The 25,176-nt window shown below is 33.6% G+C and overlaps 2 protein-coding genes and 1 long non-coding RNA gene across 3 annotated transcripts; 2 read left to right on the plus strand and 1 right to left on the minus strand.

Annotated features, from left to right (window-relative positions):
• Positions 1-11: 11 nt before the first annotated feature.
• Positions 12-1,172, plus strand: LOC104887368 (protein FAR1-RELATED SEQUENCE 5-like). Its single transcript, XM_010671984.1, has one exon. The coding sequence runs from the start codon at positions 12-14 to the stop codon at positions 1,170-1,172; it is 1,161 nt and encodes a 386-aa protein (XP_010670286.1).
• A 5,483-nt stretch (positions 1,173-6,655) lies between these two features.
• LOC130590575 (uncharacterized) lies at positions 6,656-9,752 on the minus strand. Its single transcript, XR_008968425.1, has 3 exons — positions 9,658-9,752; positions 9,452-9,577; positions 6,656-6,785 (listed from the first exon to the last, which is right to left on the minus strand). It is a non-coding gene; the product is annotated as an uncharacterized LOC130590575 (long non-coding RNA).
• Positions 9,753-12,949: 3,197 nt separating this feature from the next.
• On the plus strand, positions 12,950-18,785 carry LOC109134436 (ras-related protein RHN1-like). Its single transcript, XM_019248179.2, has 4 exons — positions 12,950-12,988; positions 13,301-13,378; positions 13,454-13,621; positions 18,648-18,785. The coding sequence occupies exons 1-4, from the start codon at positions 12,950-12,952 to the stop codon at positions 18,783-18,785; spliced, it is 423 nt and encodes a 140-aa protein (XP_019103724.1).
• The last annotated feature ends 6,391 nt before the right edge of the window (positions 18,786-25,176 follow it).

Raw genomic sequence — 25,176 nt, forward strand, 5'->3', positions numbered from 1 at the left:
TGTCGCTCAAAATGGACCGAGATCTTCTTAAAGAAACTGACTTTCATGAAAAGTTACGTTTATGTGTGTGGGACCTAGGATTGGAGCCATTAGAATTTGAAGAAAAATGGAATAAACTGATTGGTGAGTTTAAGTTGGAAACACATGAGTGGCTAACTGAGTTGTATAAGATAAGAAAGCTATGGATCCCCGCTTATTTTAGAGATTTATTCTTGGGTGGGATCATGAAGACAACTTCAAGGTCGGAAAGTGAAAATCATTTCTTTACTTCCTTCACTAATCCCCATGTTACTCTTGTAGAGTTCTACATGCGCTTCGAAACTGCAATGGATTCACAAAGACACTCACAAGCTGAATTTGACAATGACTCCAAGAATAAATTTCTAGAATGTAAGACACCATTACTCATTGAGAAGCATGCTTCAGAGGTGTTTACTTGCTCTATATTTTATCAGGTTCAAGAAGAGGTGTATAATGCTTGTTTTTCTTGTGGGATTGAAGAGTTCAGAAGAGAAAATGACTTGGAAATTGCCAAGATTAATGAGGTGAATCATAAAAGAACTTTTGAGGTGGTGTTTAATAACACCAATTATGAAACGAATTGTTCATGCAAGATGTTTCAGAGACATGGCTTACCTTGTAGGCATATGGTTTGGGTATGGAAGGCAAAGAACCTAACCATGATTCCCGATAAATATGTTCTTAACAGATGGACTACAATGGCAACAAAAAAGCCAATCTTTGACTTGGAAGGAAATATTTTAGACCAATGCACTAGATTGGTGGACAAGAAGAAAACTTTGAATGAGTTATGGTCTGAGATCTATAGTTGTGTAAGTGTGGCTGAGCAAAATGAAGAAGATCTTGCTGAACTTGTTAAAAACCTTCGAGACTTGAGATTGGACATGGAGGCCAAAAAGAGTGCAAACAACACTCGTAGCAAAACACAAGACATAGAGCTCCTAATTGGATCAGTGGCGCCTAGTGAAATAACCATCAAACCCCCAAAGATATCAAGTAACAAGGGTAGTGGCACTAGAAGTGGAAAAAGGATAAAGGGAGAGAGAGAGAAGGCCATTGAGCAACATCAAAAGAAAAAGAGGCTATGTAGCGCTTGTGGAGAGCTTGGATACCATGACCTTCGAAATTGCCCGTCAAAGATATCTTCATGATCTAAGGTAACTAGAAACTCATTTCTATTATTATTTATCGATGTCTATTATGTTTATCGGTCCTTAGATAGAGTGGAGTGTAATAAAAAAAAACTGGTATACTGGTGGATGGATTGAATGTACATCAGAGATGGCTAGGGGTGAAAGTTATTCGGATGAAATCCAAAATCCAATCCAATCCATTCCGAATTAGTAATTCAGATCGGATTCGAACTGTGTTCGGATTGGATTCGGATTGAGATTTTTTGAAAAATTGGATTTTCGGATCGGATTGGATTGAGGGTAATTGGATCCAAAAATCCAACATAACCGAATAGTAATATGCCTTGTATTACGTAGCTGGATTGGGTTTAAGTGCTTAACTGATTTTTTATTATAAAAAAACTACTCCATAGCCCAATACACATAACTTCAATCCTTCCCCTAAAACACTAACTGCACTTAATTCCTCATTTTCTAAATCTATTAGGCTACTGTTGTGCTTAATTTATTTCATCGAAAAACTAGAGTTTTAAAAAAAAAAATCGGATTTTCGGATCGGATCCAATCTAAAGTATGAAATTTCGGATTGGATCGGATCGGATTCAAACCTTAATTGGTTTGGATTCGGATTGAAAAATTAAAATCCAAATTTTATTCGGATCGGATTGGATTAGGCCCTAATCCAAACCGCACACCGAACTTTCACCCCTAGAGATGGCTTCAATGTACATCACTAATATCTTTAATGTACATCAGTGATATCTTCTCACAGGGTATATACCTTGATCCTCTAAGACATGAATTTTATATATTCAAACTTGACATACATCTAGCAAATATTATGAGTTTACATTGTGGAGTATGTTAGTAGTGTTAAGAATCAACAATTTTTGTAGAGAGCCTGACTAATAAAGAATTAGAATGGGAGAAGTAAAGATGATGTTGACTGTAACTATTTGTCTTAGGTTCAAGTTACAGTTGTCTTGATTCTGCCATTGACTATTTGACTGTAATGCTTGTGGGTAATTATTTCACATTAAACAAAGGGTAAATTATCCCTAACCTAATAAATCACATGAAACAGCCAACTTACAGAGCATCCTATATTGTTTTAGGCTTCTAGCCAAGAGTTATTCCACCTGTTAGGCTTAAAAACATTAAACCTTTTATAATTTTGTATTATAATTATGTTCGTTAGCACTGATGAAGTAGTTAACACTTGATTCCTAATGATCCATAGATGAGAGACCGTTGCACAAAGCCATCCTTATCCTGATTTTCGAGTTTTCCCTTTTTTCCAGAATCTTGAAATAGTCTTGACTGCTGAAATTGATGCCACATAATACATTCTAACATTGCTGACAGGAGTGACAGGTGAAATAAATATGCTGAGCTGATTTCTTGTCTTTACTACACATCTGACAATCTGATTCTGCACATTTTCAACTTCTGCATTATTTCTCATAGCATTAGATCTGCTCCAGTTGCCACTGCACTTTTTTTGATTGCCCTTTAACCAAGAATAACCATTGGCAATGGCTTACCTATTTTTACCAGTTTCCAATTTCCATCCCTTTTACTCAAACCCAACAGTCATTTTTTATAGATGGCCTGCCATTATAAGACCATGATAACTTATCTACTTGTAAGGTATGATTAGTATTTGTATATTTTTGGTAAGCTTTTGACTTCTCGCAAGAAGTTAGTGGGAGACTATCTCACCTCAATACTAGTTTGTGAACAAAGGAAGGCAGTCAAATATCTGATTTGGAGTTACCAAAAGTTCTTGACTTGCCAAAATTCAATAAAATCCACAAAAAGAAAGATTCATTATTGAAGAGTAAAAAACAAGTACAGTCCATTATAAACTGAAAATGATGGGCGAGATTTTGATATCTAAACAATCTTAGGTCAGAAGTCAGAACAATCCATTCACTAGTGGCTGGATGCAGTTATGTCTATCTCAAGTTGGGCGGCCCATAAATCAAGCTGACTTAACACACATTCTGAGCCTATTGAGCTGTATGAGCAAAACTTCTTCACAGAATTATCCACACCAAGATAATCATACACATCCTCACTAAAAGAAGGACTAATACCCTTCAGCTCGTCAATGGTTAGATCTTCTACTCAGCAACCCTTAGAAACACACAACGCAACACATCTTCCCACAATATCATGACCAGTTCTGAAGGGTACTCCCTATTACAATTTCAAATTGAGGGTATTAGAAAAAATTCAATTAACATATTGACTGTAAAATGTGAAAGTATTTAGACAATGACCTACTGAAGAGGACTGTAAATTTTTTTTTTTGAATACTTGCCAATAGCCGCTGCGTTCCATATGATGCAGTCTCTAACCCGCAATGCTTTTTAGGATTCAGCATGAATCAATTAGAGAACTATTTGTTTGCTCTTTTCAATAGAAAACAAGCCATCTGCAAACAAGCTTTTCTAATATGATTTAGTTCCAATGCATCAATACAAGGTTTCTGAAATCAATGCAGAGATGAACAATGGAGTGCTCAAGGTTACAGTTCCTAAGTACAAGGATGAGGAGAGGAAGGATGTGCTGCGCATTCCCATCAATTGATTACTGATCAGATTGCTCGAATTTGGTTTCGGATTTACAGGCTTCATGAAGAACTGAGAACTAGTCTTTTTTGCTAATAATAACTAGGAGTAAAATGTAATGCCATAGGCTATAGTAGTGTTTGTCTTTTGCTTTTGCTGTTAAGAAACTTGGGTGTTTTCACTGGTGTGCTTGGTTTGTGGTTGTGAATATTTGAATTTGTGTTGCTGTTGAAAGAATTAGTCCTTAAGGTGAATCTTGTTTCTTTTGGTAACAAAGTTATGATAAGGATTTCTTGAGTTGATTTTGTTTTAAAGTTGCTAGTTACATCATGCATGGAATAGTAGTTTTTTTAGCATGCAGATTATGGCTCAGCTTAGACTAACTCGAAAAATTAATCTTTGAAATGTAGTATTGCAAATTTTGATCTCATTTGTATTTTTGTTTCCAAAATACGTATTAAGATGTCACCAAATATGATCTTGTTAGATTGGTTTTTTTGTGTTTATATTAAAAACATTCTTGTTTTTTTTTTCATAATTGCAATATTTGGCCTTTTGCATAAGTTTTAAAAAAATTATTAGTAAAGATTATTAACTAAACGTGATATTTGTAAAAATATATATTGAAACTAATCTAACAATATATTATATGATAGACGTTTATTATGTTAAGAGTGTAAGACTTCTATGCATGCATTCTATTATGTAGCTTAACTTGAAATCTTCCCTTCATTTTCACTATTCTGTACTCTAGCCACATCAATTTGATCTCTTCTTACTTTCAGCAATTAGGTAACTCATCAAAGTTAATACTAATGGAGGTTAGTTCATCTGTGATTCTAAGGTCGTCGTTGAGCTTGTTACTAGTCTTACTTCCAACTTTGACATTGTTGCCAATCTCAATATCAATTCTTGGTTATTACAAAAACCCACCCCATGATGCCTTTAAACGTGAATTTAACTCCCTATGATAAGTTTGTCAAACAACATTAACCTCTTTTCGTTTAGCGAATGCATAAAAGAAAATAATGTTCATAAACAATGTTCATAACCTATTGTTTTTTGTAGCAACCACAAAATAAAAGAAGGAAAATCGAAGACCGGAAGAATATCACTTATAGCTTGAATGTACATCACTGATGGCTGGATTGTAAGTTACTAATGACTTGAATGTACATCACTGATTGAAAGCATAACTACCTAAATACAAGAAAAATATACTATGACGGTATGGCAAAATATAAGTACAAATCCATAAAAGAAAAAGAAGAGAAACATGTTCAAGGAGCTATTGGCTTCTTCAAAAGGCCAAAACTACAAGGGTAAAAACAAATCACACTATAAGTTAAAACCACTTGGATTATAACAAGGAAATAGGTGGAAGATTATCTGATGAGTATACATTGCCAACAAACTCAAATGATAAAGCTCATTATGTGTACTTCAAACCTCTTTAAAAGTTAGAGGCAAGTCGACTTATCAAGGAAAAGAAAGACTTTAAGGCATCCCCTCACAAGTGTCACCCAACAAATCCTCCAATATTATTCATTGCTTCTAATTGCCCTTTATTCTACCCAATCAAGGATCAAAGATAACCTTGTTGAATTCGGACATTACCAACCTGTAAATTGTCACTCAATTTAGTGACAATTTGGTCATGCTGTTTGATTCCAAGCTAGGATCAAACCTTGGACATTTAAGAAGATTACAACAAATTTCAGAAAGTTTCATATCTAGAATATGATGTGCAACTGTCCATCTTCTAAACACCAACAGACAATGCCACAAACAACAATGAAATTACGCATGTACATGAGCTAATTACAACCAACCTCGGCATGACTCTGTTGTGCACAAGCCGCAAGGTCGGTACTGGAGTTCCAGATCTATGTAGCCTAACTCTAATCGGTGCAAACCAGCAGAGAGCCTTATTCTGACGGCCACAGGAATTATCACGAAGACGTGATAGAACTCTTTCAGAGTACTAGTGATCGCCAAGCATTTACAATGTCCTAAGTAAAGGACAAAAGGTGAATATACACCAGACTGAAGCTAAGGTTTATCAGACACTGAATGTAGATAAACGAATCCATAGAATCCCATCAATGAATAGATTACCAAACACATGCATGCTAACGAGTGACAGTCTAAAATCCAACAAAGAGAATTTACAAGGAGAAACACACGTAAGGAAACTCCACTAACAATGATAATCCAAAGAAAATAACAGAAACTCTGAACATAATCATGTCGGGGAAATCGTGAAACTTTTAACAAAAGTGTTAGTAAACAATGAGCTTCCCGCATATATGAGTATACAATACCATTGCTTCCGAGTACATCACTTATGCCATACAAGTACATCACCAAAGGCTCACAAGTACGTCAAAACTGGAAATTCTTGTAAGTAACTCAGCTCATTTCATCTCCTTAACCTTCTTTAGCATAAGTTGTTTAACTACATTGGAGTCGTCCTTCAAGATCTCACAACAATACTTGGCTCTCAAAGTTTTCAGAAAAAAAGCCTAAAAATAAACAAATATTAATTAACTTTAAAATCAAATATAACTAGAAAAAAACACCCGTAAAAAAATTTCTTACATTGTTTCTTAAGTTAGTATCCCACGAAGAAGTTCCTTGCGCCATATACATTTCCATGTACCTCATTGCACACACACCACTATCGATATCATCATTCTCATTGGATCTCCATTGCATTTTGATTAGTTTTAAGTCGAAGTTCAATACTTTTTCGGCTCTTGGATCACCGCTTGACTTCAAATAGTTAGAAAATGCCTTAGCCTACAAATGCACATTGTTAATGATGTTCTTTAAAATGCCTTAGCCTACAAATGCACATTGTTAATTATATTCATAAAAAAGAACAAAGTAGTTGAGATAAATATCAATAAATTACCAATATTATTGCGTAGCCACCATAATTTTCATCCAATATTCTGGTAAGCATCCTTTGGTCAATAATATCAATCTTGGAATGCTTGAAATTGAAACATAAAACTACGTACCAACCCCTTTGAAGAATAGGACAAAAAACCTGCGATAAGATAAGAAGAGATCAAGGGTTTGAAGATTCTTAAGCTGACCAATGGAATTTGGAATCTTCCCTATGAGTAAATTACTGTTCAGTTGGAGTTTTTCCAGGCTAAGAATCGACCCAATACTCTCAGGAATCGAATCAGAGAGCTGGTTAATGCTCAGATCAATAACAGTCAGGTTGGAAAGTTCGGAAATATTAGGTGATATTGGTCCTGTAAATGAGTTATTATTGAGTTATTACTGAGATTAATGTACTTAAGCTCAGGAAAACTGGTGTAAATGGACTCTGGGATCAACCCACTAAATTTATTATTTGACAGAAGAAGGTAAGTCAAGTTTCTACAACTGAAAATAAAGCTTGGAAACTCGGCATTTAACTCATCAGATCTTTTTCTTTTTGAAAAAAAGGGATTGCAAAGGAAAAAAAATCGAAAACCAGGGAATGAGCTACTCATGTTACAAACTTACAATCTCCCACCGATCACATTGAGAAGGATAAAAACCCACAAAATAAAGCTATACAGCATACAGTAGAAATTTAGCATAGAAATAAGACCCAAAATATGAAACATAAACATGAAGATCATCTCCAACCACCTTATATCATTTCCAAAACTTAGAACAATAATATATATATATAATAACAACATTTCATTTATCTAAACATTATTATTAATTCCTAATATCATGTTTTCATTATACCAAACACACTACAATAGTACAATATTCAATATTAATATGCATGGCAAAAATGAAACTCATACTCTTAGCAAATAAAAACTCATACTCTTAGCAAATAAAAACTATCTCTCACAAGAACACTCGTTTGAGTAGAGAGCTCAATGAGGAAAGCAGGGGTAGAATTGGGATTCTCTTGGAAAGCAATATAAACATGACCACGCCTATAACCAAAAAGTGTACCAACAACTTTTGAACCAAGGCTAGAATGTACATCTCCTGATGATCTGCTCTTAGTAAAAAAAAGAAGTGAACTTTGTAACATAAAGTTTCTTCTTCTTATTCTTATGAGTATGACTACTTATCTTAATATTAATCTCAATATCATCTGCTAATAATGTATGATCACTTATTATTTGATCTTGACATGGAAGGCTGGAAAATGAGTGAGAAGAAGAATCAAAAGTAAGAGCTTCTTCATCATTAATACTATCATCATCAACATCTTCTGGTTTTTTTTTCCATTATTGTCTTCATGATCCTATCTCTTTCTCTCTAAAAGAGGAAAGTATTAAAACTTTGGAGGAAAAAAGGATGAATTTGGAGATTTTGTGGGTGTTGTTTATGAAACACAAATGAAATGAATTAAAGATGTTAAATAAATGTATGTAAGTGATGAGAAAGCTAAGGAAGGTGAGCAACCCCCACCTAACAAATGAGCAGATTGCAAGTTGTTGAGCAGACAATGAGAGAATTGTGGACAAAATAGTGGACTTTTTAAGTGGAGATAGAGAGAGATTAAGAGAGAGTGAGTTGAAAATTTGGTGAAAGCTAAGCAGAAGACAAAGAGGAGCAAGTTTTTCAGGTTTCTCCATGGCTGTGAAGCACAAAACTTGTTCACTGCTCTTTTTCTTGTTTCTATGAAAAGACACAATGTAGATACAACTGCCAGTTGACTGTTTCTGACATCTGATTCAGTCACTGCCACATTAAAATTCCTCATAACAGATCGACATTCGAGTTCATGATGGCCTCAAATCCCACAACTTGATCAACCTCCAGCATAAAACAACTATGCAATAATTTATTATTGAGCTCTTTCTTGTCCAACTTTTAGCTGAAAAAGACTAGGCTAACTTCATAAGTGTCTCCAAACTCCAATAATTAGTGGGGAAGCATAAGGTAAATAACATTTTAACAAGTATATTTCAACAAGTATATTATTGAAACTTTCTATTTTGTTGAGCCTGGCTTTGGTCTCGGCAAGAACTTTGTTTTCGGGAGTACACGTCCACTACAACCTGTATACATTCCTCTGCAGTCCAGGTATATAGAGCATCTGCAGCCTAGGTATATAACTTGCTCTAGACGAAGATAGAGTAGATGTATGCAGTGCACTCTGAACCAAGTCCTCACATGCACTAGTAATACGAGGAGGATAATTATGATCGTAATTGATGTAGTATATACGAATTTCTAGCACCATTTGCCGCCTCCATTATGACAAATCAAGCTAAGTATGGCATAATGGAAAAGAGACAAGATTTTAATCTCAAGGTTGGGGGAAAAACTCCTAGTAGGGTTTATCTATGAGAAAGGATCCATTACCCTTCCCTCTTACTCTCAAATTGTTTAGTCTCCACACATAGGTCGCCTAGACTTCTAAGAGGTTTTATCCGATAAAGCTTTGGTCTAATGATTGAATGCACAAGGTTGGAAGATAAGTCTAACATGAGTGTCTTACTACTTAGTATATGGTCCTCTTAAAGGATTGGATGTACATAGCTCAAAAGTACATCACTAGTGACTTATAAGTACATCACAGATGACTTATAAGTACATCACTTATGACTTATAAATACATCACTAATGACATAAAAGTACATCATCGATTAAACCATAAACGCATTAAACTCTCATATAGTCATAACTTAGGACTTGATGATAAGTACATCATATTAGGCTAAAAATTAACTAATTACTTACAAGATCGACATCTGACATATCTCCATACTCGGAGCAGTTGAGCATGTTCAACAATCTCTTATGGAACTCAAGCTCACATTGCATCACCGGTTTTTTCCGTCTAAGAAGTTCTTCAGTCAAGTTCACCTATAAATTAAATATAATAATTATTAGATAATTATCAAGACTTAGAACAAACTCAGATATTTAATCAATTCGAAACTTACACAAGTTGTAGGAGGGATAAAGAATCTCTTTGGGGACCCCAATCCACGACCTGCTTCCTTCCGATTTAAAAGCAATGACCATATATCAATGATCCTGGTGTCCACATACTCCTCCAAAAGTGATGAAAAAAGATGGTGTTCACCTTAAAATCCTTTGTAATGATACAATACTTCACTGAAGAGACATGATTTTTTTCAAAAAAAAGAAGAATGACAATGAATTGAAATTTGTAATGTATAAATAAAGCAATGAATTAGACAAAAGAAGTAACATAATCATCTTACTTTCTATCTCCGAATGTCATAACATATTTGTAGATTTGCTTCTCAATGATAGTCAACTTCTTCAACACGTCAACAACTCGATCATAATAAGGAGACCTAATTTGCAAAGGCAGGTTCTTAAGCTTCCTTAGAGGACGTTGTCTCTTATTTTCGAGTTTTCCCTCTAATTCCGTATCAAAATGTACAACTTTGTTCTTCCCCTTTTTGTTGCTTAGTCGACCTTGTAAAGCAACGACTATAGGTCTCTCGGTCTCAATCTCAGGTGTCAAGTCCAAGGTCAAAACTAGGAACATCCGGTTGTTGTTGAGGAGTAGCACAAATCTCATAAGGAATGTTCGATTCCTTCCTAGTTTCTTGTTGATTATGTGTTCCACAAGTCTCTTGATAAGCATTCATAAGGGCATCAATTGCTTCCAGAACTCCAGGTTGATCAAAGAAAGCATCATACTCGTCTGAATTTGATTTCTCATTAAGATTAGAAACGGAAGGCTCTACTTCCCGTTGAGGTTGTTGCTTCTCTGAGAATTTAGTGAACATATCAACAGCGGTACTTTGTATTTTCTTTATACATTCACTACCCGGGTATTGATTTTGAACCATGGAGAGAACTTGCCCAAATTGAATAAAGTTTGTAGCTAAATTCTTTGTAACACATGAAAGGGTATCAATCAAATCCTGTAATATCAATTCATAGCTTATGTAAATTATGGAACAATAAATCTGAGTTATCTCAAAGGACGTGGAGGATACTATTAAAGCGAAAAAGTGAACATAGGAACATTTTGAAACAAGGAATAAAGAATAATAGTAAGAATGACTTCATGAAAAAGAATGATTCAAAATGCAATTATTTCTAAACGGAGGAAGTATATATATTATATATATCCCCATATTTCATGAAGTAGTTCATAGTGTCATGTAATCCTTTATTTAGAAGCAAATAAAGACTTGTTTCGTACACTACCGGGAATGTTATGTGTATCTCTGTAGATTTTTGTGATGAATCTCCTTGATCATTAGTTGTAGAATGGACTGGTACAACATCATTAATAATTGTGTTGGCATCACTTTTGATTCTTATAGGAGGCAAAATCCTTCCAAACCCAAAATTTCCGGCCTTTATCTCTGCCTTACATCTTTCTTTTATAGCGTTAGCCTTCCAACAACACAGAATCGGAGCCTTCCTTTCAATTTGCGATCCTATAAATTCAACCCTATCCAAGTAGAATAACTATTGAACAATAAAAATGAATTAGTAATGATAAAAACACAAAAATAATACATATGCATAACACAAATCGACACGTACATCAGATTTCTACAATATGTACATCAGATTTCTACAATATGCACATCATATTTCTACTACATATACATCACCAATACCACTTATTTCAAATAAATATATACACCTTTTATGTACCCCTTATTGGGAAAAAGAATGAAGCAAGCAAATATCAACATGATACCTTGAAAAGCATGATCTAAAAGCGTATTTTATAAATTATACAATAGAGTATATGAAAGTGTCAATACCGTGAGAAATAATAGAGATCCCGTGAAAAAACTACATGGATTTTTCTTCCAAATCAAGATTGCATCGATTAAACAATCAATTGTATATTGGCACCAATCCATCCGACTTATTTCACTTGTATCCATGAGTGAAAACAAAATCTTGTAAGTGCAAAATTGATTCTTATGCCCATGCAAACACGAGGAAACAACAAAAACAACAAAACTTCTCTTGAAATCATCTCCGGCCCCCAAAGTAAGAATCCTCTCCGGCATTTTTGTAGTTTTAGGGCATCCTTTCTCCAAACCCCATATACTCCTCCATTGTTCCAAAAGAATGCTGAATTCGTCATTGTCATCATCCTTCATTGCTTCCTTCACAACCTTAGGACCCATAGGAAGGGCAAGAGTCACTTGGACATCTTCTCGGTCTATCGTGATCTTCCCATCTCGTACATATAATGTACGACTATATGGGTCAAAGTTCTCAATAAGCCAAAGACTTAGCTTATTGTTTAGAGCCCCAAAGCCCAACTCAAGAAAAACACCGAACCCGATATCTTTTACCGCTTGTCTTTGTTCAGAACTCATATTTTCAATCATAGAGTGAAGTCCGGATGGAGACATATGACTTCCAAACTTACAGACAGAATTTTTTCTTTCAACTTCCTCCATTGAAATATGATGTACAAAACCAAACCTGGTGAAAATCATATAAACAAATTATATAAACTCATAACCGTTATACAGCAACTGAAATATAAAGCAAGGAATGAATTACACAAAATTTCACTTGGTACAAATCATGTAATTTGTTCTAAAGATCTCATTTCAACAATTTTATGTGACAGAAAATGACTATGCAGCAACATGGAGTAAAAAGTATATAGCTTCGATAGTTTCATACAGTCGCAACCTTCTCCTTGGCAGCCTAGAAAAGATTATTTACTTTTGAAGAAAGAATGAATTCATAATTGAGCAATACAATATATGACTGATAAGACTTTCTCATAATCAAACACTCTACAGTTTGTTCTGTATACTTAGCTCATGTTCAATGCATAAAATTCACTTGCTCTACTTTTCTTCTGGAGTTGGCACTTCTACACACTTGTTATCTCAGAAGGATAGACATTTATGCATATCTAGGCTTAAATCATTTCAGCTGGTAAGTCGGGTACATATTTGACAGAGCATTTAGTCCTGTTTATGGAGCAAAACAGTCAAAAATATATACAAATGTCTATGGTATTTATTATATGGGGAGAATATGCCCAAAGCACTACGCAAACTACCAGTCAAAAACTACCAAACAATGAGGTATTCCTAATTCTAAGAGCTCCTTCCCTTGCATTATATATTCATCTAATTCTTTCTTTTTTCTCTCTTTAGTCTTAGTTTCTTTATCAACCTCGGAAACAAATTACAAAGACTAAATTTCATATTATCTGATATATGCTAATGATCAAATTATCTTATCTTAAGTCACAAAATGGCAGAGTCTGACAGCAAAGTTGTGCAAGCTAAGTTGGTAGGTACATTCTAACTTTTTTATTATTGCAAATCAAACTAGTAGTACTGATATTTAGAACATACAAAGAAAGAATTTGCAAATACATGATTAAAAATCTAGATTGTTTTCTTGCAAAATGCATATATTCATTATCAATGAAGCTAATTAACATGTCTTAGAGAATGAAAGAGGTATCAGGTTGTATCATGTCGGGTCAATAACAGGTTGGGTTGAATTCGTGTATCGATTTGTTTTACGTCATGTTAAGAACACATTAAATTTACTGGTTGTATGGAGCTAATATTGTTGTTATTACATATTATATACTAGGTTCTTCAAGGAGATATGGGTACTGGAAAAACAAGTTTAGTGTTGCAATATGTAAGAGGACAGTTCTTTGATAGTCAGGTACCAAACTTCAAAGTTTTTCCTTTAAATCTTAGTCACACTTATTAGTTATTAATCATGTGTATACTAGTATAGGAAGCAACCATAGGAGCAGCATATTTCACTAAAACAATATCATTCGACGAAGCAAGCATTAAATTTGATATATGGGATACTGCAGGACAAGAACGATACCATAGCTTGGCTCCTATGTATTATCGCAACGCAACAGCTGCCCTTCTTGTTTATGATATCTCAAACATGGTATATGTAATTTGTTTTTCTCTTCATGTATAATTTTGTTTTTCTGCCCTGATTAGACTTAACATGGGCAGCCTTAACGAATGAAAAAGAAAGAATAGTCTAATCAACAAATTGAACCCGTAGAAGAATAGAATACCAACTAGGAACCTATATGCCTTTCAGAATCTCAATAATGTAAATACGAACCTCAAAACTTGTAAGAAAACAATAAATGTATTAAGTAGCCTCACCATTAATAAACCCCAAACACAATAATTTATCCTCAAACAACGGATTAATAATCTAAGAGGCTTTCCTGGAAACAACTTTGAAAACTACCTTACTAAAGCCCTTCACATCATTTACCTATTCCTTATTTTTAATGTAAATGCCAAATGAAAACTAGATCATCCATAAGCAGAGGACTTATCACTATAAGCAGAGCCACAAGTTGGCTAAAAGTACATCATGAATTGGCTAAAAGTACATCATGCATTGGCTAAAAGTACATCAGAAGTTGCTTAAATATACATGCTTAATATTTAGAATCAGAACCACATTTTTAATAGGAGCTACCTCTTCAATAATTTTCTCTAAAATCAGAACCAAATTCTCTCTCTCCTAATTTACTCTCAATCATAACACCTCTACTTCACTCATGAGTTTAATAAAATTCAGGATTAATAAATGCAATCATCTACGAAATTAAGCTTAAAAAATCCTAAACTCATGAGTTTAATAAAATTCAGGATTAATAAATGCAATCATGTACGAAATTAAGCTTAAAAAATCCTAAAATCATGAGTTTAATAAAATTCAGGATTAATAAATGCAATCATCTACGAAATTAAGCTTAAAAAATCCTAAAATCATGAGTTTAATAAAATTCAGGATTAATAAATGCAATCATCTACAAAATTAAGCTTAAAAAATCCTAAAATCATGTTACGAAACCCTCAAATTCGACAAATAACTAAAAAATTAAGCTTCAAAATTCCAAAAAATTACCACTTTAAATATTTTTGGAGCTGCAATGGAGAACCTGGAATCTTGTTCGAGCTTTAATTGGGGTTAAATTGCTGGTTTTCGATGTTGTTGAAGCTTCAATCATGGATGAAAATGGCGAGCTTCACTTGGGAATGTCGAAGAAGTTGCACAAAATTTTGGGGATTCGGTGGTTCTTTTTTGGGATTAATGAGCTACCGTAGGATTTTGTTTTGTTTTGTTTAATGATGAAATGTCAACCATTAGATGAGAGTGATCTAAGGGTAGAGATCTATTCTCACATAATTAAGTATTCTCACATAACTATAGTATTCTCACATGAGCCTATATATATATATATATATATATATATATATAATATTATTATATATATATAATATATATATATATATATATATATATATATATATATATATATATATATATATATATATATTGACACGTAGATTGTACATATATTGCACCCAGTGGTGTGATAGTTGCTCCATCCCTGGTTCTTGTTCGGGTACCATAATCCAAGCTGTCCAAGTATGGTGCAGCTCGGTCCGGATGTGTTCTCGATTTAACATCAGCCTATGCCTAATTGAATACTTGGCGTAGTTCGTGGCTCCACTAGGTAGGATTAGATCAGCATACTTATGCTTCACCTCTAGGTGACGGTGTTCGTTTGGAAGGTGGGTCTAAATGAAAGGTATGGAAAACTTGTCATCTTGACCTTCGGGTCCTCTAAAAGACTCCAAGCATTTACGGTGTAGATCCATTTCTAAATGGAATTGGCTTAAGGACTCGTATGGATGTTTCTCTAAATAACCATGCTGGGGTGTCCCATACAAAGTCTTCTATACGAATAAATCCATTCCTAGGAACAAAGAAACAATAAAGTAGATGGTAAGTCATTAAGTCTAGCTAGTATCAAGTAAAATTCTATGACATATAAATGAGATGAAGTAAGACTTAGCTTGGAATCGATCATAAAACACAATCACAGCTTCACAACCTGAAGCAATTGCCTAAGCTTGGGCTCGTATGAACGTTCATAAGGTTTATATTAGGGTGGTTATGTTCAAGGTTTATACAAGGCAACAACCTTACAAACATATGATCATAACATATTAAAAATATCATAACAAGGTAAAAGAATCATGAATTTGGAATTCTCAAACACTTCGACAGTTCTCTATTCCAAGGCACTGCAAACTACTATTCCAGAAATAAACAATGATAATAACTTAATTAAAGATTTATTAATAACCAATTTCTAAAAGCCTTCAACATCGTAAACTATAATATACTAAAATATATAGATGTTAATCATGGATTAAACTTTATTACAAAGCAAAACATGAACAAGGTAACAACTATTCAAAACCTTTGATTATGTAACTACTCAAATGGAAAATTATGAGATGGACTCTTTTGGTTATATAACATCCTTGAAATCTTCAACTTTTGGCATAATATCCATGAGTTCTCATAGTATCTCTTCATGAACGAATTTCAATTGTTCATCGTCTTTCATGGGCTCTTCATCTATAGGCTCATCCTCCTCCATGGGTGTTTTTTCCTCTTACTCCTAGATGATGGGTACTTAGGCTCTTCCTAGATTTACAGGAATCAGAAAGACAAAATCTTAGTTATTATTCTCATGATCTCTCACATAAATAGCCGGCTGAAGGATATAATGCCCTATCTCTGGGTTATGGTAAACATCTGTTATGCTTCCTATTCGATTCCCCAAAGCCTGACATCGCAAGGGATGAAGGTGCAACATGAAGTGAAAAGTGGCTTGGGGATGCGACAGATGATGGTGGGACTGACAAGGTATCAAAGGCATCAATGGATGGCACGGGGGTTATCCTCTTATTGAAACTATGGTTGAGGCAGGGGTTGTGGATAATGGTAGAGTTAGCAACTTATTCAAGTGGCCACGTTTAGGTCAATCAAAACTCACTTTTACATAAATATAGATAAAATCATTTAAACAAGTTTATAATACTTTCTCGGCATTAAAATATTAAGCTTGAAGTATAACAATACAAATTTATTTCATAAGTTAATAAATTAGCAATCGAATATCTAAAATTTTAAATTTTGACAAATATTTGATATATACGTTTATATATTACATATATTATTGTATATATATTGTACGTATATTGCACATATATAATTGTACATATATCATACATATATTGTAGTAATATGCATATGTTTATATAAATATATATTTATATATTTATATGTATATATATATCCTAATCACGGTGAGAATCGTGAGAACCACTCTTTTTTCCAAATTTCACAGATTTTAATCATTTCACAATTATTTTTCTCAATTATGTTTTACTTGTTTTATACTTTTGCTTATTTAACATTTTTATGCTCATTTTGCAACATTTTTATTCATTTAAATTTTTTTCTCATTTTACGTTTTTCTCCTGTTACATTTGAGCTTCATTTTTGCTTTTTGATAATTTAATTTTTTCTACTGATTTAATGTTTATGCCCATTTTTTTCTTTTTTTTCTCATTTTAGTAAGTTTTTTCTTATTTTAAATGGTTTTGATGGTTTTCATCATAAGAGGTTTTCCACTAGAACCCAACCCAACCCTATATATATAGAGAGAGAGTTCGGACTTAGATTTCATAGATTCATGTATCAAGTATATATATTAACACGTATATTGTACATATATTATACGTATATTGTACTTATATGATTGTACATATATCCTACATAATATATAGAAGTAATATACGTATGTGTATCTGAATTTAAAGTATTTCTATCATACATATATTGTACCTAGTACCGTGATAGTTCCTCCGCCCCTTGGTTTTTTTCAGGTAGCATAATCCAAGCTCTCAAAGTATGGTGCAGCTCGGTCTGGATCTGTTCTCGAGTTAACATCAACCTATGCCCAATATAATACTTGGCATAGTTCGGGATCCACTAGGTAGGATTAGATCAGCATACTTATGCTTCACCTCTAGGTAAGGATGTTCGTTTGGAAAGTGAGTCAAAATGAAAGGTATGGCAAGCTTATCATCTTGACCTTCAGGCTCTAAAAGACTCCAAGTATTTAAGGTGTAGATCCTTGTCTAAATGGAATTGGCTTAAGGACTCATATAGATGTTCCTGTAAATAACCAAGGTGGGGTGTCCCATACAATGTATTCTTTACGAAAGACTTCATACCTAGGAATAAAGAAACAAATAAAGTAAGACTTAGCTTGGAATCATAAAACACAATCACAACTTCATCAAAACCTGAAGCAATTTCCTAAGCGTTTCTGCAATGATCATTTTGGTCCTACGAGATCCATCACCCATAAGGTTTATATCCATATGGTAGTAGGGGTGGTTAAGTTCAAGGTTTATACAAGGCAACAACCTTACAAACATATGATCATAACATATTAAAAATATCATAACAAGGTAAAACAAACAAGCATTTTGAATTCTCCAACACTTCGAGAGTTCTCGATTCCATGCCACTACAAACTGCTATTCAAGAAATGAACAATGATAATAACTTAATTGAGGATCTATTAATAACCAACATTCTAAAAATCGTTCAACACTTTAAACCGTAATATACTAAAATATATAGATGTTAATCATGGAAATTTTGATTACAAAGCAAAACATAAACAACTTCACAACTATTCAAAACCTTTGATTATGCAACTACTCAAGTGGAAAATTATGAGATGGACTCCTTTGGTTGTATAACTTCCTCGAAGTCTTCAAGTTTTGGCATCATTAGTCTTCCAAGTATCTGTTCATGAACGAAACTCAATTGTTCATCATCTTCCGTGGGCTCTTCATCCATGGGCTCATCCTCCTCCATGGGCTTTTTGTCCTTTTTCTTCTAGATGATGGGTACTTAGGTTCTTCCTAGGTCTACAGGAATCAAAAAGACAAAATCTTAGTTATTATTCTCATGATCGCTCACATAAACAGCCAGCTGAAGGATATAATGCTCTATCTCTGTGTTATGGTAAATATCTGTTATGCTTTATGATTTCGGTTCCACAAAGCCCAACATCGCAAGGGATGAAGGTAAAGCTTGGAGTGAAAAGATTCTTGGGGATGCGATAGTTGATAGTTGGACTGACAAGGTATTTGAGGCATCAATGGATGGCACGAGGCTATCCTCTGGTTGGAATTGTGATTGAAGTTGGTGTTGTGGTCAATGGTAGAGCTAGGAACTTATTCAAGTGCCCACGTTCAAGTCAATCAAAACTAACGCTTACATAAACTTAAAAACTATCATTTAAACAACTTTATAATACTTTTTTCACTATTAAACTATTAAGCTTCAAGTCTAACACTACAAATTTATTTCAGAAGTTTATAAATTAGCAATTGAATATCTAAAATTTTAAATTTTGAATAATATTATATATATACCCTTACGGTGAGAATCGTGAGAACTACTATTTTTTCCTAATTTCTGAAGATTTGATCATTTCACAATGATTTTTTTCAATTATGTTTTACTGATTTTATTTTTTTGCTCATTTAACATTTTTATGCTCATTTTCCAAAAAATTTCTTCATTTTTCATTTTTCACCTGTTACATTTTTGCCCACTTGACGTTTTTGATAATTTAATTTTTTCTAGTGATTTTTGCCTATTTTTTACTTATTTTTTTTTCTCATGTTAGGATGTTTTTGCTTATCTTAAGTGGTTTTGATGCTTCACATCATAAGAGGTTTTTCACTAGAACCCAACCCAACAATATATATAGAGAGAGAGAGTTGAGACTTAGATTTCATAAATTCATGAATCAAGTATACATATATTGAGACGTATATTGTACGTATATTGCACTTATACTATTGTACATATATCATACGTATATTGAAGTAGTATAAGTATGTGTACCTGAATTTAAAGTAATTCTAACATACATATATATATATTGTACCCAGTAGTGTGATAGTTGCTCCGCCCCTGGTTCTTGTTCAAGTACCATATTACTTGGCAATGTTCGGGGCTCCCCTAGGTAGGATTAGATCAGCATAGTACTTGGATGTGTTCTCGAGTTAACATCAACCTATGCCCAATGTAATACTTGGCATAGTTCGGGGTTCCCCTAGGTAGGATTAGATCAGCATACTTATGCTTCACCCCTAGGTAAAGGTGTTCATCAGAAAGGGGAGTTAAAATGAAAGGTATGACAAACTTGTCATCTTGACCTTCGGGTCCTTTAAAAGACTGCAAGTATTTAAGTTGTAGATCCATGTCTAAATGGAATTGGCTTAAGGACTCAAATGTATGTTTCTTCAAATAACCAAGGTGGGGTGTCCCATACAATGTATTATGTACGAAATACTCCATCACCCATGAGGTTTATATTCAAATGGTAGTAAGGTGGTTAAGTTCAAGGTTTATACAAGGCAACAACCTTACAAATATATGATCATAACATATCAAAAATATCATAACTAGGTAAAACGATCAAGCATTTGGAATTCTCAAACACTTCGACAATTCTCAATTCCACGCCACTACAAACTGTTATTCAAGAAATGAACAATGATAATAACTCAATTGAGGATTTATTTATAACCAACATTCTGAAAATCATTCAACATTGTAAACCATAATATAGTAAAATAGATAGATGTTAATCATGGATCAAACTTTATTACAAAGTAAAACATGAACAAGTTAATAACTATTCAAAACTTTTGATTATGCAACTACTCGAGTGGAAAATTATGAGATGGAATCTTTTTGTTGTATAACCTCCTCGAAGTCTTCAAGTTTTGGCATCATTTCCTTGAGTCCTCCAAGTATCTCTTCATGAACGAAACTCAATTGCTCATCATCTTCTGTGGGTTCTTCATCCATAGGGTCATCCTCCAACATGGGAATTTTTTTCCTCTTACTCCTAGATGATGGGTACTTAGGTTCTTCCTAGGTTTACAGGAATCAGAAAGACAAAATCTTCGTTATTATTCATATTACTTTTTGCTCGTTTTACGTTTTTCTCTTGTTATATTTTTGCCCATATAATGTTTTTGATAATTTAATTTTTTCTACTGATATAATGTTTTTACCCCTTTTTTACTTATTTTTTTTCTCATTTTAGGAACTTTTTTCTCATTTTAAGTGGTTATGATGGTTCCCACCATAAGAGATTTTTCATTAGAACCCAACCCTATACATTTATATCTTCATTATATAAGGCAACACATGGAGGACACCAAAAAATAGAAAAAGAAAAAAAAATTGAGGATAACTAACTGTTTCATTTGAATGAAAATGGAGGGGAGTAGGACATTAAAATTGAACATCAATTTTTTGAGAAAATAAATTGTAAAGACAGTTTTTCTACCCAATTAATTTTATTTTCTACTTCATTTGTTATCACACGTTATCGCACGCATTGCGTGCATGTAAGACTAGTATATTGACACGTATATTGCACTTATATTATTGTGCATATATACATATATTGGACTAGTATAAGTATTTGTATCTGAATTTAAAGTATTTGTATCATACATATGTTGTACCGAGTAGTGTGATAGTTGCTCGACCGCTGATTCTGATTCGGGTACCATAATCCAAGCCCTCAAAGTATGGTGCAGCTCGATTCGGATGTGTTCTCGAGTTAACATCAACCTATGCCCAATATAGTACTTGACATAGTTCGCGGCTCCACTAGGTAGGATTAGATCAGCATACTTATGCTTCACCTCTAGGTAAGGGTGTTTGTCATGAAGGTTAGTCAAAATGAAAGGTAAGGCAAACTTTTCATCTTGACCTTTGGGTCGTCTACGAGACTCCAAGTATTTAAGATGTAGATCGATGTCTAAATGGAATTGGCTTAAGGACTCGTATGGATGTTTCTTTAAATAACCAAGGTGGGGTGCCCTATATAATGTATTCTGTACGAAAGACTTCATACCTAGGAATAAAGAAACAATAAAGTAGATAGTAAGTCATTAAGTCTAGCTAGTATCAAGTAAAGAAATATGATATATAAATCACATAAAGTAAGACTTAGCTTGGAATCAAAAAACACAATCACAGCTTCATCAACCTGAAGCAATTGCCTAAGCGTTTGTTCAACGTTCATTTTAGTCCTACGAGATCCATCACCCATAAAGTTTATATTCAAATGGTAGTAGGGGTGGTTAAGTTCAAGGTTTATACAAGGCACCAACCTTACAAACATATGAACATAACATATTAAAAATATCATATCAAGGTAAAACAATCAAGCATTTGGAGTTCTCAGACACTTCGAGAGTTCTCGATTCTAGGCCACTGCAACTATTATTCAAGAAATGAACAACGATAATAACTCGATTGAGGATTTATTACTAACCAACATTCAAAAAGTGTATAACACTGTAAACCATAATACACTAAAATATATAGATGTTAATCATGGATTAAACTTTATTACAAAGCAAAACATTAACAAGTTAACAACTATTCAAAATCTTTGATTATGCAACTACTCAAGTGGAAAATTATGAGATGGACTCATTTGGTTGTCTAACTTCCTTGAAGTCTTCAAGTTTTGGCATCATTTCCATGAGTCCTCCAAGTATCTCTTCATGAGCGAAACTCAATTGTTCATCAGCTTCTGTGAGCTCTTCATCCATAGCTCATCCTCCTCCATAGCCTTTTTGTCCTCTTCCTCCTAGATGATGGGTACTTAGGTTTATCCTAGGTCTACAGGAGTTAGAAAGACAAAATCTTAGTTATTATCCTCATGATCTCTCACATAAATAACCAGCTGAAGGATATAATGCCCTATCTCTAGGTTATGGTAAACGTCCGTTATACTTTTTGTTTTCGAGCACAAAGCCTGACATCGCAAGCGATGAAGGTAAATCTTGAAGTGAAGAGAGGCTTGGGGATGCGACATATGATGGTTGGACTGACAGGGTATTAAAGGCATCAATGGATGGCACGGGGATATCCTCTAGTTGGAACTGTGGTTGAGGCTGGGGTTTTGGTCAATGGTAGAGCTATCAACTTATTGAAGTGGTCATGTTCAAGTCAATCAAAACTAACTCTTACATAAACATAGACAAAATCATTTAAACAAGTTTATAACACTATTTTTTCCATTAAAATATTAAGTTTAAAATACAACACTACAAATTTATTTCATAAGTTTATAAATTAGCAATTGAATATCTAAAATTTAATTTTTTGACAAATATTAGATATATAAGTTTATATACTGCATAAATTATTGTATATATATTGTACGTATATTGCAAATACATTATTGTACATATGTCATACATATATTGTAGTAATATGTGTGTGTGTATATATATATATAACCTTACGGTGAGAACCACTATTTTTTCCTAATTTTTGAAGATTTTGATCATTTCACAATGATTTTTCTGAATGATGCTTTACTTATTTTACTTTTTGATCATTTTACATTTTTCTCCTGTTAAAATTTTGCCCATTTTACGTTTTTGATAATTTAATTTTTTCTACTGATTTAATCTTTTTGCTCATTTTTTTCTTGTTTTCTTTCTTATTTTTTTCTCATTTTAGGAAGTTTTTGCTCATTTAATGTGGTTCTGATGGTTCACACCATAAGAGGTTTTGCACTTGAACCCAACCTAACCTTATATATTTATATATATATATATAGAAAGAGAGAGAGAGAGAGAGTTGAGACTTAGATTTCATAAATTCATTTATCAAGTATATATATATATATATATATATATATATATATATATACGTATATATACGTATATATACGTATATATACGTATATATACGTATATATACGTATATATACGTATATATACATATATATATATTGACACGTATATTGTACATATATTGTACCTATATTGCACTTATATTATTGTGCATATATCATACATATATTGAAGTAGTATAAATATGTATATCTCAATTTCAAGTATTTGTATCATACATATATTGTACCCAGTAGTGTGATAGTTACTCCGCCCCTGATTCTTGTTCGGGTACCATAATCAAAACTCTCAAAGTATGGTGCAGCTAGGTCCGGATGTGTTCTCAAGTTAACATCAACCTATGCCTAATATAATACTTGGCCTAGTTTGGGGCTCCACTAGGTAGGATTAGATCAGCATACTTATGCTTCACCTCTAGGTAAGGGTGTTCGTCTGGAAGGTGAGTCAAAATGAAAGGTATGGCAAACTTACATCTTGACCTTCGGGTCCTCTAAAAGACTCCAAGTATTTAAGGTGTAGATCCATGTCTAAATGGAATTGGCATATGGACTCGTATGTATGTTTCTTTAAATAACCAAGGTCGGGTGTCCCATACCTAGGAATAAAAAAATGATAAAGTGGATGGTAAGTCATTAAGTCTAGCTAGTATCAAGTAAAGAAGTATGACATATAAATCAAATAAAGTAAGACTTAGCTTGGAATGATAAAACACAATCACCGTTTCATCAACCTGAAGTAATTGCCTAAGCGTTTCTTCAACGTTCATTTTGGTCCTAGAGATCCATCACCCATAAATTTCATATTCAAATGGTAGTAGGGGTGGTTAAGTTCAAGGTTTATACAAGGCAACAATCTTACAAACGTATGATATCATAAGATATTATAAATATCATAACAAGGTAAAACAATCAAGCATTTGGGATTCTCAAACACTGCGAGAGTTCTCAATTTCAGGGCATAACAAACTGTTATTCAAGACAGTATAACTGCGAGAGTACTCAATTGAGGATTTATTAATAACCAACATTCTAAAAGCGTTCAACACTGTAAACCATAATATACTAAAATATATAGATATTAATCATGGAATAAACTTTATTACAAAGCAAAACATGAACAAGTTAACAACTATTCAAAACCTTTGATTATGCAACTACTCAAGTGGAAATTTATGAGATGGACTCTTTTGGTTGTATAACTTTCTCGGAGTATTCAAGTTTTGGCATCATTTCCATGAGTCCTCCAAGTATCTCTGCATGAACGAAACTCAATTGTTCATCATCTTCCGTGGGCTCTTCATCCAAAGGCTCATCATTCTCCGTGGGCTTTTTTCCCTCTTCCTCCTAGATGATGGGTACTTAGGTTCTTCCTTGGTTTACAGGAACAGAAAGACAAAATATTAGTTATTATCCTCATGATCGCTCACATAAACAGTCGTCGGTTGAAGGATATAATGCTCTATCTCTGGGTTATGGTAAACATCCTTTATGCATCTTGTTTTAGATTCCAAAAAGCCTTACATCGCAAGGGATGAAGGTTAAGCTTGATGTGAAAAGAGGCTTGGGGATGCGACAAATGATGTTTGGACTGATAAGGCATCACAGGCATCAATGGATGGCATGGGGTTATCCTCTGGTTGGAATTGTGTTTGAGGCTGGGGTTGTCGTCAATGGTAAAGCTAGCAACCTATTCAAGTAGCCACGTTCAAGTCAATCAAAACTAACTCTTATATAAACATAGACAAAATCATTTAAACAAGTTTATAATACTATTTTTGCCATTAAAATATTAAACTTGAAGTATAACACTATATTTTATTTCATAAGTTTATAAATTAGCAAT

Source organism: Beta vulgaris, chromosome 2 (genome assembly GCF_026745355.1).
Source record: "Beta vulgaris subsp. vulgaris cultivar EL10 chromosome 2, EL10.2, whole genome shotgun sequence".
In the NCBI taxonomy this organism is placed as follows: Eukaryota; Viridiplantae; Streptophyta; class Magnoliopsida; order Caryophyllales; family Amaranthaceae; genus Beta; species Beta vulgaris.

Excerpts from the sequence above, each read along its gene's own strand:
- LOC109134436 (XM_019248179.2), top strand. The coding sequence starts at position 12,950 with ATGGCAGAGTCTGACAGCAAAGTTGTGCAAGCTAAGTTG. Across the intron at positions 13,379-13,453 it reads GACAGTTCTTTGATAGTCAG|GAAGCAACCATAGGAGCAGC; the intron begins GTACCAAACTTC and ends ATACTAGTATAG. Across the intron at positions 13,622-18,647 it reads TTTATGATATCTCAAACATG|CCCAACATCGCAAGGGATGA; the intron begins GTATATGTAATT and ends GGTTCCACAAAG.
- LOC104887368 (XM_010671984.1), top strand. The coding sequence starts at position 12 with ATGGACCGAGATCTTCTTAAAGAAACTGACTTTCATGAAAAGTTACGT.